This window comes from Calliphora vicina, chromosome 5 (genome assembly GCF_958450345.1).
Source record: "Calliphora vicina chromosome 5, idCalVici1.1, whole genome shotgun sequence".
NCBI classification, from domain to species: Eukaryota; Metazoa; Arthropoda; class Insecta; order Diptera; family Calliphoridae; genus Calliphora; species Calliphora vicina.
In genome coordinates this window covers 36,098,742-36,113,550 of record NC_088784.1, presented here as the reverse complement: position 1 = coordinate 36,113,550, position 14,809 = coordinate 36,098,742, and the positions used below count along the sequence as shown (strand labels likewise).

General features: G+C 27.9%; 1 protein-coding gene across 2 annotated transcripts in view; it reads left to right on the top strand.

Annotated features, from left to right (window-relative positions):
- Positions 1-14,809, top strand: part of RhoGEF2 (Rho guanine nucleotide exchange factor 2) — a 362,382-nt gene that overhangs the window by 260,790 nt on the left and 86,783 nt on the right. For both annotated transcript variants that reach the window (XM_065510657.1, XM_065510656.1), the window contains 2 exons: positions 1,669-2,017; positions 2,091-2,228. In XM_065510657.1, the coding sequence (XP_065366729.1) occupies positions 1,669-2,017; positions 2,091-2,228 (487 nt within the window). The remainder of the gene's footprint in view (positions 1-1,668; positions 2,018-2,090; positions 2,229-14,809) is intronic.

Here is a 14,809-nt window from a genome sequence, read left to right as displayed (position 1 = left end):
AAACAAAAGAGAAAAAGAAAGAAAAACCCAAGCAAAAAGATAAAGATAAACTAAACAAGAAACCGAAAGAGAAAGAAGAGCTTTTCAATATAATACCTCACAGTGATTCTCTGACCAAGTGTAATAACAATAAAAAGACCTCGCTAAAGTCTTTGAAGAACAATGACTCACAGAAAAAGAAATTCTACAAAAACTTTTACAATACAAAATCGGCCTCGCAGGATAGTGCAGAGGCAATAGTAGATAAAACTCAATTGCCCAGCATATTTCCAGACAACAGCTCAGGCATACAAATATCAGCCTTAGCTGAGGATGATGATGATGACGATGAGGAGGACGAGGATGATGATGACGACGATGAAGAGGAAGATGACAGCGATAGTGATAACCCTAACACAGACAGCAGCGAGGATGAGCGTGATAAACAAGACTCTGGCATTTCAACCACCCCCGACAATTTACCCCGTTTGGGTAAAGAGAAAATTTTCTTAAACGATCGTAAATTTCGCAACAATCGCATAGAGAAAAGTTCTTCAAAGACCAAAGTTGTAGGCGACTTGGATAAACGTGAAAGTATTAAACGCTCACGCAGTAGCCGCAAAATACCCACAGCCAGTGCCATAATGGCGGCAGCCGAGGAGAAAAGCAAACACCAGCAGCAACAAAAGAAATTGAAAAACGACAACAAAGACTCAAAGAAACAAAATCGTGCCCATTCGAATCTCAACTTGCAGGCTTTGGTCAGATTTGTCATGAGCAATAAGAAATTCCTAAACACCGATGATTTCAATCTCATAAGACGCAAATCGATCTCGGAAGCCGCCTCGGCTGTCATGCAAGTGGCGGCCACTTGCAAACCCATGCCCATAGCCTTGAAATATTCACAGGACGGTGTGGTGGCCGATGCTCCCAAGGAGAATGATGTCAAGGGTGAACGTAATGTGGTGTTGGTTAAGAAACAAACTTTAAATAACTCCTTCTGTGATCGTCTCTTAAACAATAACTCACTAAATGTTGACTCTCTTAAACCCCCTGTCAAAGAAAGAAAACACTCTTCAAAGTCCTGTGCCAGCACTACAACCACTACTTCAAACTCTTCGTCGGCGGCGAAAGTTAAACGCAACAGCTCGAATAGCAGCAAAAGTAGTGGTAATTTTGAAGATGAGGCTTTTTATTCTTGTGACGAACGTGACGAAGATGAGATTGACTGTTCGCAAGAGAGGCAGCAACATCAACACACAACGATTGTTGAACCTAAGCGTAAATCATCTTCCCCTTCTCTTACATCGAGAGTAGCGGCCAAGATAAATGAAACCACAAATAATTATAAAAACCGTAAGGCGGCCAGTAAAAATGCCAAAAAGCGCAAGACTTTAGCCGCTTCGGCAGTGGCAGGAGTTGAATGTAATGAGGGACCTGAGTACTACAAGCAGTTAAATGTTGGTAAGCCAAATGTTCGAGAAAGCAAACATGAAAGAATTATTCACTTTTGTAACCATTTTGATTGAGTTCAGTTCAAAAACTCTGGGCAAGTTTAAGATTTAAATTCCCATAATTTATTTGCCAAACCTTAAATGCAATTTTCATAGGTTGTTATTATAAATTTTTTAAATTTTGTTTCAACATTTTTATTAATTGTTAATTCTCATTTATCTCTCCCTTCTCTAGAACGTTTAAATTCCACTTCCATACAAAGGCATCCCTCAGACCGCAGGACGGATTCAGCTAATTTATCAATACGCTCCAATGGCAATACCTCTGCGCATTTAAATGCCAGTGATTTACAAAGTTCATTTCATGGCGCCGATACCAGTATGGGTGCCGCGGGCGGTGGGGCACAAGGTGCGAACGCAGCAACAACCTCCGGCAGTGATGCCACAAATTCAACCATTGGAGCCTTATCAGCCCAGGCACAACAAACTGTTGGTGCTGTCTCACCCGGTGGATCGGGTGTCTTGGGTGCCCTTAATGACATAAATGCGCAGGACGCAAATGAGGGTAATTTACGTAGAGAACGGTATGTTTTGAAATTAAATATGATTGATTGGTTTGTTAATTTTAGATTTATTTTTTTGTTTTCCATTAATTAGTTTACATCAACAACATCAACAAAATAAAAGTGCTCCCGTCTCAGTTAATCGCTCGGAATCGTATAAGGAACGTTTATCTCACAAACGCAATCGTAGTCAACGTAAAACATCCGATCCAAATTTGACATCGAGACCAACGTAAGTTTATACTTTTTTACGACTTATAATTTTATAATGAAAGCATTTAAGAAATGTTTACAATAACAGATACCTACTATTAGTTTTAGGACTCAGAATTTATGCGAAAACCTTACGTATTATTATTATATTTATTTATGCATTGCTTCAGATAACTGACAAAAGATAATGAAGACCGATTTCATACAACTTCTTAATTCTTAAACATAGTTCAACATTGCTAAGACTTCTTTGAAAAATGTGTCTGTGACTTCCTCTTTCAAATAAAATCTCCTTCAACATATAACAGATATTCCTATCAGGTTCAGAGTTTCAAATTAATTCAGTTTAATCGTAATTCACTCTTATCTTAATTCAGAATTAAAATATATCAGCACTTCATTCCATAAACAAACTAATTCGTTAGCTTTATTCAAAGGTTTTTATTTGTAAAGAATTCACTCGGTGTTGAAATTATAAAAAATATTTTTCAACCTTTGAATTGTTCAATTTTTTCTAATTCAAATCTAATCCAAATTGAACGAAAATATTTTTTTAATTCAATTTGTTTGTTTTGCTTTTAATAATTTACAAAATGAATTGATTAATTAATTAATTTGATTAAATCCAATTTGTAATAGATTTGAATTGAAACAGTCATGAATTTGAATTAAACCGAAGTCTCCACGTAGCAATTTTTATTGCTAAGCACAAGCAAAAACGTTGTCAGAACAACAGCACAGCGATTGCTGATTTCTTTAGGTGGAGAAAACTTAAAATATCTATTTTTTCCACTAATTTCTTTGCTTTATTTCGCCACCTGAAATGCAAAAGGGCGTAACAACCAAAAAATTGTAATGGATATTGGTACAGCGCAGGGCATACGTTCACAAATTTTTAGCTTTCTATTTTGAAAAATAACGACTTTATTGAAGAAAGAAAATCATATTTGCAATCACAACACTTTAAATTTTATTATGTTTTTTTTTGTCTCCTGTAAAATTTAAAAAAGTTTGCATTTTGGGAGACTATTTACTTTTTGTTACTTAAATAAATTTAATGGGAATGCATTAACCACAACGACTCATAGAAAAAAGAAATTTGACATTAATGACAACTAAACTGACAGCTTATTGCTTAGCAATAATTGCACGAGCAATTAGTAGCGCAATCATTGCACAATGGATTGCTACATAGCACAATTTGCGGTTTATTTGCATCACAAATTTTGTGGACGCAATAAAATTTGACAATTACGGCAATAAATATTTGCTACGTGGAGACCTAGGGTAAAGAAAACTTTAATGATTCAATAAGGAATTAATTCAATGAATATTAATTCGTTATGAAGATTTTAATGGAATAGTTAAGAGATATTTGACTAAGAATTAATACTTTCAAACCTCTGATCAGGTTTATTGCAATATCATTTGGATTTTGCTGTAGAAGGCTTAATTTTTTAGATTTTTTTTTTCAGAAATTCTTTATAAAAATTAAATTTTTTTTAATTAAAATTTTCTTTGAAATGGAACCTTAAAACTGTATTCCATATTCCCCAGACACTTATCCATAGAATAAACGCATAGAACGGAAGGAGAGAGAAATATCAATGGAAAAAATTTCTGTTTAAATATTTAAAAATTTGTGAAGGAATAGCATGATTTCGGAATTATCTTGGATACTATAATATTCGTCATTAAAGGTCGAATTACTAATTTTGTAATTGGAAACCGCCCAATAAATATGCCCGGCTTACTTACACTGCGTGTAATTTTTTGAGTCATGGAAATATAACCACATGCGGAGACTCGTATCTCCCAGTTTTGCCCAAAGTCATGCATTTTTTTATGTTATGGGTCCCAAATCTTTGGGGCTTTTACAAAAAAGTGATAATTTTCTCAGGCTCATATCTTGCAAACAGTTCGGAATTTTGATTTACACAAAGTTGTAGCCCTTGTCTATTGAATGACTACTGCTTGATTTCTGTTGTTATCATTTATAGTATTAAGAAACTCCTCCAAAAGATTCTCTAACATTATGTTTACATAGATTAGATTCAAGTGAGAGAAGAAAGTAGTAGTTTTCTTAAATTAATTGTTCGTTAGTTTAATAGTTTCATCAATATTTTCTACATAACCTTTTCTTTTAAGAAGAAAATTTAAATTTTAAACGGCTTTTGAAACGGCGTCATAATGAGTCTTGAACTTAAATAAAATAAATTTTTACTCGACGGTAAACTATAATTTATTGGTGTTTTGATTATGTCAATTGTTTTAATAGAGAATATATCATTTAAATTTTCCAAATGTGCAAAAAAAAGTAGACAATTAATCAAAAATAAAAGAAGTACTATTCAATTTTTTATGTTCTGCCAATTTCAAAACTTCTGTCAAGGTTTTCAGTTTAATTCTTTATATCGAAATTTTGAGTCATTGGTCATTTAAGAGTCTGTTATTTCTAGAGTCCTTTGTTCCAAAAATAAAGCTGATTGACATCAAAGGTTCGAAAGAATTAATTTTTAATAAAATTTTTAAAATCAAATTTGCTATTGTAAGCAATTGTCTAAGTTGTCTTATGCTTTGTTGGAAAGGCCTTTCTAAACCTTTCATTTAATATATGAGGAGCCGCAGAACAAAATATAATATTTAGAAAAATTGTCTATGTACAGAACTCGGTTTTTGAGATTTTGACATATTCAGAAATTATTTCTGACACATTTTTAGTTTCATTCTCTGGGAGCTTCCTAAAGTGAATTTTTGTGTTACATGGGTGTCTGCATGTTATTAGGGGCATTCTGAAAACCTATCTCAATCAACACACGGATGGACTCAGTATATTATACAATTAATTAAATTTTAATTTACTCCATTCACTATAATCTTAATTCAGAATTCAAAATATCAGCAATTCATTCCATAAAACCATTCCCAACAAAACAAATTCATTAGATTCATTCAAGCTTTTTAATGGAATAGAATTCAGTCATTATTGAATTAATTCATAGTGGAATTAATTCATAATAAATTCATTCAAGCCTTGAATGGTTAAATTTTTATTAATTCAAATCAAATCCAAATTGAATTAAAATATTTTTACTTTAACAATTTGCTTTTAATCATTTACAAAATAGAATTTGAATTAAAGAAAAATTTAATTATTCAATACATTTTTAAAGCTATTTTGTAATTGATTTTAATTAAAGAAAACTTGAATGTAAGGAATTAATTATCTAAAGAATGAATTCTCAAAGGAATGAATTCAATACGTTTAAAGTTTTAAGGAATTAAAGCTATGAATTAATTTGTAATGAATTCTTTAATGGAATAGTTAAGAAATAAAATTTAATTTCATTTTGAAAATTGAATTAAGAATTAATTCTTTCGAACTTTTTTGATTCAAAGCCTTTTATTGAATATAATTCATTCATATTTGAATAAACTCAATATGAAATTCTTTCCACCTTTGAATGGTAAAATTTTTCTTAATTTAAATCTAATCCAAATTAATTGAAAATATTTTTTCTGTACTCTATTTGTTTTAATCATTTACTAAATGTATTGGACATTTTTTCTAAAGCCTAATGTAACTGATTGAATTAAAGAATAATTTAAATTGTAATTAAGTTATTCTCTAATGGATTTGAATTAATGAAAACTTAAAGGATTCGATAAGGAATTAATTTTTTAAATAATAAATTTTCAAAGCAATGAATTCAATACGTTTGAAGTGTTAAGGAATTAAGCCTATGAATTAATTCTTAATGTATTCTTTAATATAAAAGTTAAAAGATAAAATTTGGTCTGACTTTGAATTAAGAATTAATTCTTTCGAACTTTGATACAGTAATTATTTACCAACAAAAAATATAGCAGTATAGCAAATATTGCAATATATTTAAGATTTTTAATTTTCAATAAAATCATAAACAATTCATATTTAATAATCCCCCATTAGTCAGTGAGTAATAAACAATTTCACTCTTTTTTCTTCTGTTTATTAAATCCGAAATATTTATGCAAAATTTACGGGCTGCTTACTGTAAAATTCCGAAAAGATTTAACAAAAAAAAATTCTTCTGAATGTCAATATTCTTTAAAATAAACAGAGAAATATGTTATTAAGAATGAATGTGCAGCCAAGTCAGCCAGTGTGTCTGTCAGTTATGCGAATTTTTCAATTAAGAAAATTTGTAAAATTAATAAAATTTTACAAGCATGTGAAAATACTCATAAAAATTAAGCTGCTGTAATTTATTTATTATTTTATTTTCATGGCATATGTATAAATAATAAAAGAATTATTAAAACATCAGCAAAAAGCTAATAAAGAGCAAAAGAAAAAAGCTTCCGTGGTTTTCTTATAAAGCTTTTTAAGCTTAAACATAACGGAAAACTATAGTTATATTGAATTGAAAATTGTACCTTAAAGCTTTTTTACTGCCAAAGCTTTAATAAGTTTTTATAGCTTTCTATAAAAGCTTTTTAGTATATATTCTTTATTTAGAACCTATTCTGCTTTATTTATTATTGTTTATTTAGTGTGTTTATTATTTACTTTTATCGTTTGTTTTGTTGTGCTCTGTACTTTTCTGTTTTCCCATTTTCCTTGATGGTTTTCCCTCTACAAAACCATCTGTATTTAAAAGTTTTGTTTGAAAACAATTTGTTCTTGTTGCTGTTGTTGCCTTTCTATACATATTTTAGCCATTTTATTGGCCACAAATGATTTCAGTCAGTATGCCCGCTAAACGTGTGGCTTTCACAACATTTTTCTTGTGGAACCGAACATTTTTATTTCACATCGAGTGAAGATTTTCTTAAATTCTAAACGGTTCTTCCTTTGTATATCTATAAACGTCATCATCTTCGCAGTTTATGTCTAATTTGTTGTTGTTATTTTTCGAAAAATAATTTCGCACGCGTTTTGCAATTTCAACGAAAAAGGAATATTTTTACAGAAATAACAAAAAACAAAAGAAAAACACATCAAATGAAATGAAATAATAAAAAAAAGTATTAATTAGCAACGTTTGTAATACAGAATTTAAAAAAAAAGTTTAATTTCCAACAAAACTATATACACAAAATTTAAATAAATACGCATTTCGAAATATAATTTGATTTGAAATTTTTGAAGAAAAAGAAAAGCATAAAAATGGAAAATAATTTTGAATAAGTGTATAAGAAGTGTAACAGTGTATTTCAGTGTACTATTTTAAGATCTAAAGCGCCAAATAAATGCAGTTGAATTTCAAGTGAATTTAAAAATTTAGAAAAAATATAAAATTTTGTAATTTTATTCAAATATAAATAAAACCAAAGTATTTCTTTTTTTCTTATTTCAACAAATTTGCACAATTTTCTGTTTTTTTTTGTATATAAATATCTTAAATAAGTTTGTCCAAAAGAATTTTTAGTGTGTATTTTTTTAATAGAAATACCAAAGTATTTTTATAATCTCTGGCGTTGAATTTGAATAATTGCCAGATGTGTGTGATAAAAATATTTATGTTTTTTTGTTTCCAAATAAAATGTTTAAATTAAAATAGGTAAAAGGGTTTTTTTTCATTGATATATTTCTAATAATTTCCCAATCAGTTTCTTTAAACTAGTACCATTCTTATTTTTGTTTGTTTTAATTTTAAAAAGCTTATATTTATTTTAGAAATTAATATTCAATTTGTATTTAAGCACGTAATTTCAAAATTACTGTTAAATTTAATGAATGAAATTATTGCTACATTTTAATTTCCAAATTTTGTATAGTTTCAAATTACCTGAAATTATTTGCAAACATAAGAATTTTCCTAGAACTTATAAGAAATGCATACGTAAATATTAAATATATTAAAAATAATTTTCATGAGTCTTGGGAAAATCTTAAATATAATGAATTGAAAATAGACTCTTGAAAAAATCGACGCTACACTGGGGTAGAATAAAAATGTTTTGTAAGCAATTCTGCAAATTTCTGAGCTGATCCGATTGACATAAATTTCATATAGGCGTATCAAAAGAGTATTCAAGATTACAATTTGACGGTGGACCTCACCGACCCCTCAGGAACAGCGCTGTCAGATCTCAAAATATGTCACCTCAGACATGCACAATTTTTAAACATTTGCACATTGGAGGAGCCGCAGAACAATCTTTGAAAATTTAAAAATTTTATGAAATTAATTTTTTCTAGAAGATTTCAACCCAAATATTATAAAAATATCATAAAATCAATTTGTAAAAAAATTCAAAAAGTACCTTTTGTTCTGCGGCTCGTCAATGATTGTGGTTCATCCAAAATATACATCGATTTTAATATAGTCCTCAATTAGGCCTATACAAACAGGCTATTTATCTCTATAATTAGAGTTATACGCATTTGAAAACTTAAATTTAAAATTTTTTTAAAAATATTTCTCACAATTTATGACCGATTTAATTAAATTTTTTCCTGTTAAACAATAAATAAAAAAATTTCTAAAATCAATATTTGTTTGGTCGAATGCTATTTATTACTCTTTGTTTCATAGAAAACAAGTTTTTTAAATAACTTATAATGTTTCAAATATAAAACACCTAAAATTAAGTAATAGGAAAGGACTTTCCGAATTTGTGACGGAAATTTTATTTATGGCTAAGTGATCTAAATGCTGGGATTCCAAAAGGGGCAACCATTTTAGATACTACGATGAATTCCAAATAATTATTATTTATATTGATTTTCTGAAATCGTATATTTGTTTCCACCTTTAATTTTTTTTATCAAAAATTGTACCAATGTTACAAATTTCATTGCGTTATGTTAACGAACATATTATATGCAAAGGTTCGAACGAATTATTTCCTAACTCGAAATTGAATTAAATTTTTCTCGCAACCATTCCCTTTAATTCGAACTTATTGTAATCATTATTTAGAATTCTTTATAGAATCATTAAATTTTTTTTTTAATTCAAAACCTTTACAAAATAGCTAAATAAATGTATTGAATTAAATTTTTTCTTCGATTCAATCTATTACAAATAGACTTTATACTATTTTGTTCAATTCAAAATTTTCATTTACAAAATGTAAATGATTTAAAACAAATCAAATTCAATGAAGAAAAATATTTTCATTCAATTTGGATTAGATAACTTTAAACTAGGGTAACATAGAGACGAGACGTAATTGTCAGAAATCAAAGTCTGTTGTCAAAAACCTAACTCTGACAAATCGGAGTGTATAATTCTTTATGACTTTAACCATTCATGGATTTAATGAGATTTATTATGAATTAATTCCATTATGAACTAATTCAACAATAAAATAATTCTATTCAAATAAAATCCTTTAAGTGAAGTTAAAATATTTGTTTTTCTACAATGTTTTTATAGAATGATTTACAGTCATTTTTAATTTTGAATTAAGATTTTATTAAATTGAATTACGAGTAGTTAATTCGAAGCTTTGTTCACAAACTAATAATTAAATGGTCAATTAGTTTTTAAATTTTTGAAACGTCAAATTTCGCAATTTGTGTACGTCTTCACCTCAAATTCGAAAATGGGTGACTTTAAAGTTGAATATTACAGCAATTTTGACTTTTTTCGATTTTTATTCAAAATCCCACAAGAGAAGGAGTTCAATATTTTTATTATTTACCCTTCGCCATGAGTACATATAAGTTTGTCGTTATAGATAGCGAAGTCGATATAGCCATGTCCGTCTGTATGTTGAAATCAACTTTCCGTAGCCCCCAAATAACTTACATACATGATTCGGGAATTCTTCCGTCTCGGTTGCTATTTAAAATTGACAAAATGGGCCCACAAATGGCTGAGATATAAGGAAAAACCGGGGCAACCTCGATTTTTGACCTGTTTTTGATCTATATCTGGATTACTAAGTCATTAATATAGGCAATATGGAAAAATATTTTTTAATCCGATTTTTTTTCATCAAACATTTTTTGTCATAAATTCTTTTTCCAAAAAAAAACTCTTAAAATTAAAAAAATTTAAAAAAAATTAAAAAAAAATTGGAAAAAACTTTTAAAAAAAAAATAAAAAAAAAAATTTGGAAAATTTTTTTTTTTAAATTTAAAAACATTAAAAAAAATAATTTTGTTAAAATGATAATATTTAAAAAAAATATTTTTAAGTATAATTTGGTGAAGAGTATATAAGATTCGGCACAGCCGAATATAGATTACCTATTCCATAACAAAATGTTCTTACGGTTCTTATTCAAGAGTTTTTTCATTATATGAGGTCAACAATTTCCTGACAGTTTTGCACGTTTCCATGATGCGGTAAATATTTACCCCTATGTGAAATGTTGGTCCCATTAAATATCCATTTCTCTCGAAGGCAAACTTGCTATCGTGATATTCCCATGAAATTTTCATTCACAATAATTAATTTTGTTCGTAACATCTGTTTATAGAAGAAGGGAAAATATGTCATGGTAGTGTTTGTTGAAGATTTCGCTTTTAAAGGTCCCAAGGTGTCTTGTAGTCCTTATACTTATACACAAGAAAAAGTAGAGCGCCCGGCTCACAGTGCTTTGTTCAATGGACAAAAATCAAAAACAAGATCATGTCTTTGATGTTAATGAAATTTATATTTTTCAATAGACAACTAAATAACTCATTCGTGTAAAAAAGACTTTTTTATAAATATCTTTTTTTGTCGTCACTAGAGGTCGCTAAAGTTAGTACATTTTCAATATAAATTTTATGGAGAAAAATATATTTTTTTTAAGGTTAACTAAAATCATTGTTAAAAGTTCGTTTTAAAAGATATAAACTCGCCATTGGCTGCAAATGAAAGAATATGAATGTGGAATTTTGGAAAATTACCGTTTTTGTCAAAAAATGTTTAACAGTTTAATCTGCGCAATTTTTAATAATTAAAATTTTTTTATTGTAAACCTGAAATTCTAAAACTTTTTGGAATATTAGTAAAATACGTGTTAATCTATTTTGATTATGTTTTACTATAGAATAGCCATAAGCATTGTCTATAAGAAAATGTAATCATTAGTTGTCCTTTCGTATGAAAACTATTAAAATTTTGTTTTTGTTTAAATGTATAAATTACCATTTCGTAAATTTTCAATTTGATGGTTTAGGGAAATAGCTCCAGATTTTTGGTTTTTTTATAAAATAATACCGTTTTTTCTTTTAAATAACTAAGAAATATTGCGTTATTTAACAAAAGTAGTTTAATGGCATAAAGTGTATTAGTAGGTCTTTATTTGGTTCTTGCTTGATGTTGTATGTTTTTTTGCTGAAATCAAAAAAAATTCTAAAGTTTGATTTAATTTTGAAAAAAAACGTGTTAATAAATTTTGATTTTTCTTTAATTTTATCTAATGCCTATCTCTTATTTATTATAATGTGAAATCATTATTTGTCCGTTTTGACTAGAACTTTAAAAAAAAATTGTTTTGATGGCACCCATAAATAATACATTTTTACCGTAAATGTAAGTAACTCAATAATTTAATATAACCTACATATCCTTAGATTTAGATATTAATATGAGCTTCTGCTGATATTAGGAACACTTAAAGTATAGTCCAACATCCAGTTTCTAATAACAGCTGAACCATAAGGCTATCAATATTTGAAAATGTCCGTCCATCCGTCCTTCCGAATTTAGAAAATATATAAAATATTTCAATATTTTTTTTAAAAAAGGATATATGGCAGTTATGTAAATCCTTGCTAGAATTGAAATGTTAATAACTAAATTAATCTGCTATTATAAGAGAACAATAATTTCTGAAAATGAATAATTTTATTCAGGTTCATAGGTTTTTTAAGGAAAAGGATGTATGGCAGCCACCCGAATCCTTGCTGCGATTGTCATAAATATTTTCACAAACAACAATAACTTTATTAAAATGATTATAACCAAATTGGTTCCAAAATAAGAAACGATTTTTACGAATTTTTAAAAAAAAAATTATATGTTATACAGGATATTGAAATCTTGATGTCTTGGAATTATGAGTATCCTTCCGATAAAATTTTCATAACTTTGCATCTAATATTATAAGAGAACAATAGTTTCTGAAAATTAATAATTTTATACAGGTTTATAAGTTTTTTAAGGAAAAGGATGTATGGCAGCCACCCGAATCCTTGCTGCGATTGTAATAAAAATTTTCACAAACAACAATAACTTTATTAAAATGACTATAACCAAATTTTAAAATGTTAGGAGTATAACTGTGAATTTTATTCAAAATTATATGTTCAGGATATATGGGAGGTACCCGTGTCCTTTCACGGATTTTTTCAAAAATTATATTTTTTCTTAACCTTACCAAAGGGTAATGTTCCACAAATTTTTATTTGTCTGCAATAACTCCTTCTATTTTTGTCCATTGCCTATATGAAAACAAAGCACTGTGCGGCTTCGCCCGGTAGCATTTACTAATGTTAGTTCTTCAAGTTTCTCCAACCCACATACACCTGCATGTTCTTATTTATTTGCAAATAAAATATGTAAATTTGTACTGCATACCTTAGGGAGCCTTTTTATTACAGTTGACTCAAATCAAAAATGAAAAAAATTTCCACAATTTTTGATTTTTTTTTCTTTACAAACCATCTCCTGAAAATTTCGAATCGAATAAAAAAAATCAACCAAATCGCTCCAGCCATGGACCATTTCATTTTTATATATATAGATAGATGTGTTTTCTGCAGAACTGATATAGGTTCGAAATGGGCCATTAGCCCTAAGATGACACACAGGCTATACACGACTGTATCACGACCAATTATTATGTATGCCTCGATAGTATACTGGACATTCTTAGAGAAGATGGAAGGTATTATGGTGAAATTACTTTGTAAATAAACTGCTTTATTTGAATTCTTTCATTCAGTTTAAGTAATTTCTAATTACTTATTTTGTAATACATTCGAATAAAAATACAATTCATGTTTCACATAATTTAACCCAATTTTACCTTTGATTTATGCTAATAATTATTTATATTTTAATTAGATAAAATAAGCAAAATAAAACTTTTAGCTACAAGTAAATACTCGAACACAATTTCATGCAGCATTTATAATATAATACATACAATTAATGAATATTGCACAAAACCAAAACAAAATAATTTCGTAAGAAATATTTGAAAAAAAACTAAAGAAAAAATATTGAAATATTCAAGTCAATCCACCCACATTCACGCACTTTTTCTCTCTGTGAAGAGCTACATACTAAATATAAATATAAAGTGGGGAGGAGGAAAAAAAACCAACTAAAATTTAAAACATTGAATTCACTCAAATATTTATTTGACAATTTTTTTCTTCTTAGTTCTTTGCTACGTACATTTTTCTTATACAAAATTAAGGGGTGTGTATGATGGTTTCGATGGTATTTTGTTTATATATAAAGAACAGAGATTCCAATGACATGATAAATATATGTATATACTACAATATATATAGTATAAGAAATAAGTATGAAATTTGGACTATGATAAATCTTTAAAGACGATTTGCATGGACATGTATACATATTCGTACTTATATATATATTATTTGAAATTCTTTAAGAATGTGTGTTTCATTTTAAAAGCTATTAAAAATATGAATTATTTCTTAATTTTTCTATTTAAATTTGTTTAGTTTTGCATCTATTCAAAATTTATAAATTAAGTTTTATATTATGATAGTTTTTTTATTATTTGTTTGTGCAAAAAATAAACATATTTATTTTTGTTTGAATTTCATACATATAAATTCAAATTGCTATCCATCAATTTTCTTAAAATTTTTACAAACATTTATTGCTAATCAAATAATCCATCTATGTGTTTGAAAATTTTCCTATAGTTGAAAACAAATTAAAGAAAAAAAATCCATACTTATTTGAATTTTCGCCTTTAGCTAACTTATAACTTATAACGTACATATTTGGCATTGAAATTGTTGTTAAATAATTTTTTATTCAAAGTAGTGCAGTTATGGAAATGAATGAAATTCTTGATGAATTCAAATTTAAAATAATTTTGATATGCTCTCTACAGTTATCCCCTGTCTATACCTGATAAATTTTTATCATTATAAACGTAAAAATGGTTGTACAGATACAAAATTATCAGTCATAGTCTCTATTTATTAGTATAATTGCTTCGTTACCCTCTGTCTATACTTGACAAATATTTATCATAGCAATTAATGACGTTTGTTGTCAAGACAAAATTGTCTGAGCAAAAGCACTAACAATTTTGTCATAACGAAGCAATAATATGTACTAATAAACGGGGACTATACCTAATAATTTTTTATTTTGCCAACCATTTTGAAGTTTATCATGATAACAATTTATTAGGTATAGAAAGGGGGTTATGACAAAATTGTTAGTGCTTTTGCACAGACAAATATTTGACAAGTATAGACAGGGAGTTAGCAATGATATAATATATACATTTGTCGAAGGAAATTATTTGCCAACTTTTTCAGAATTGGAAACGTAGAAGGACATGCTTTAATATATTTTCTTTCAAAAAATATAATTCAGTAAAATTTTTGGAGTTTCCCAAATACCGATGAATTTTAATTTAAAACCGCGGTTTCGGTTTTAAAAAAAT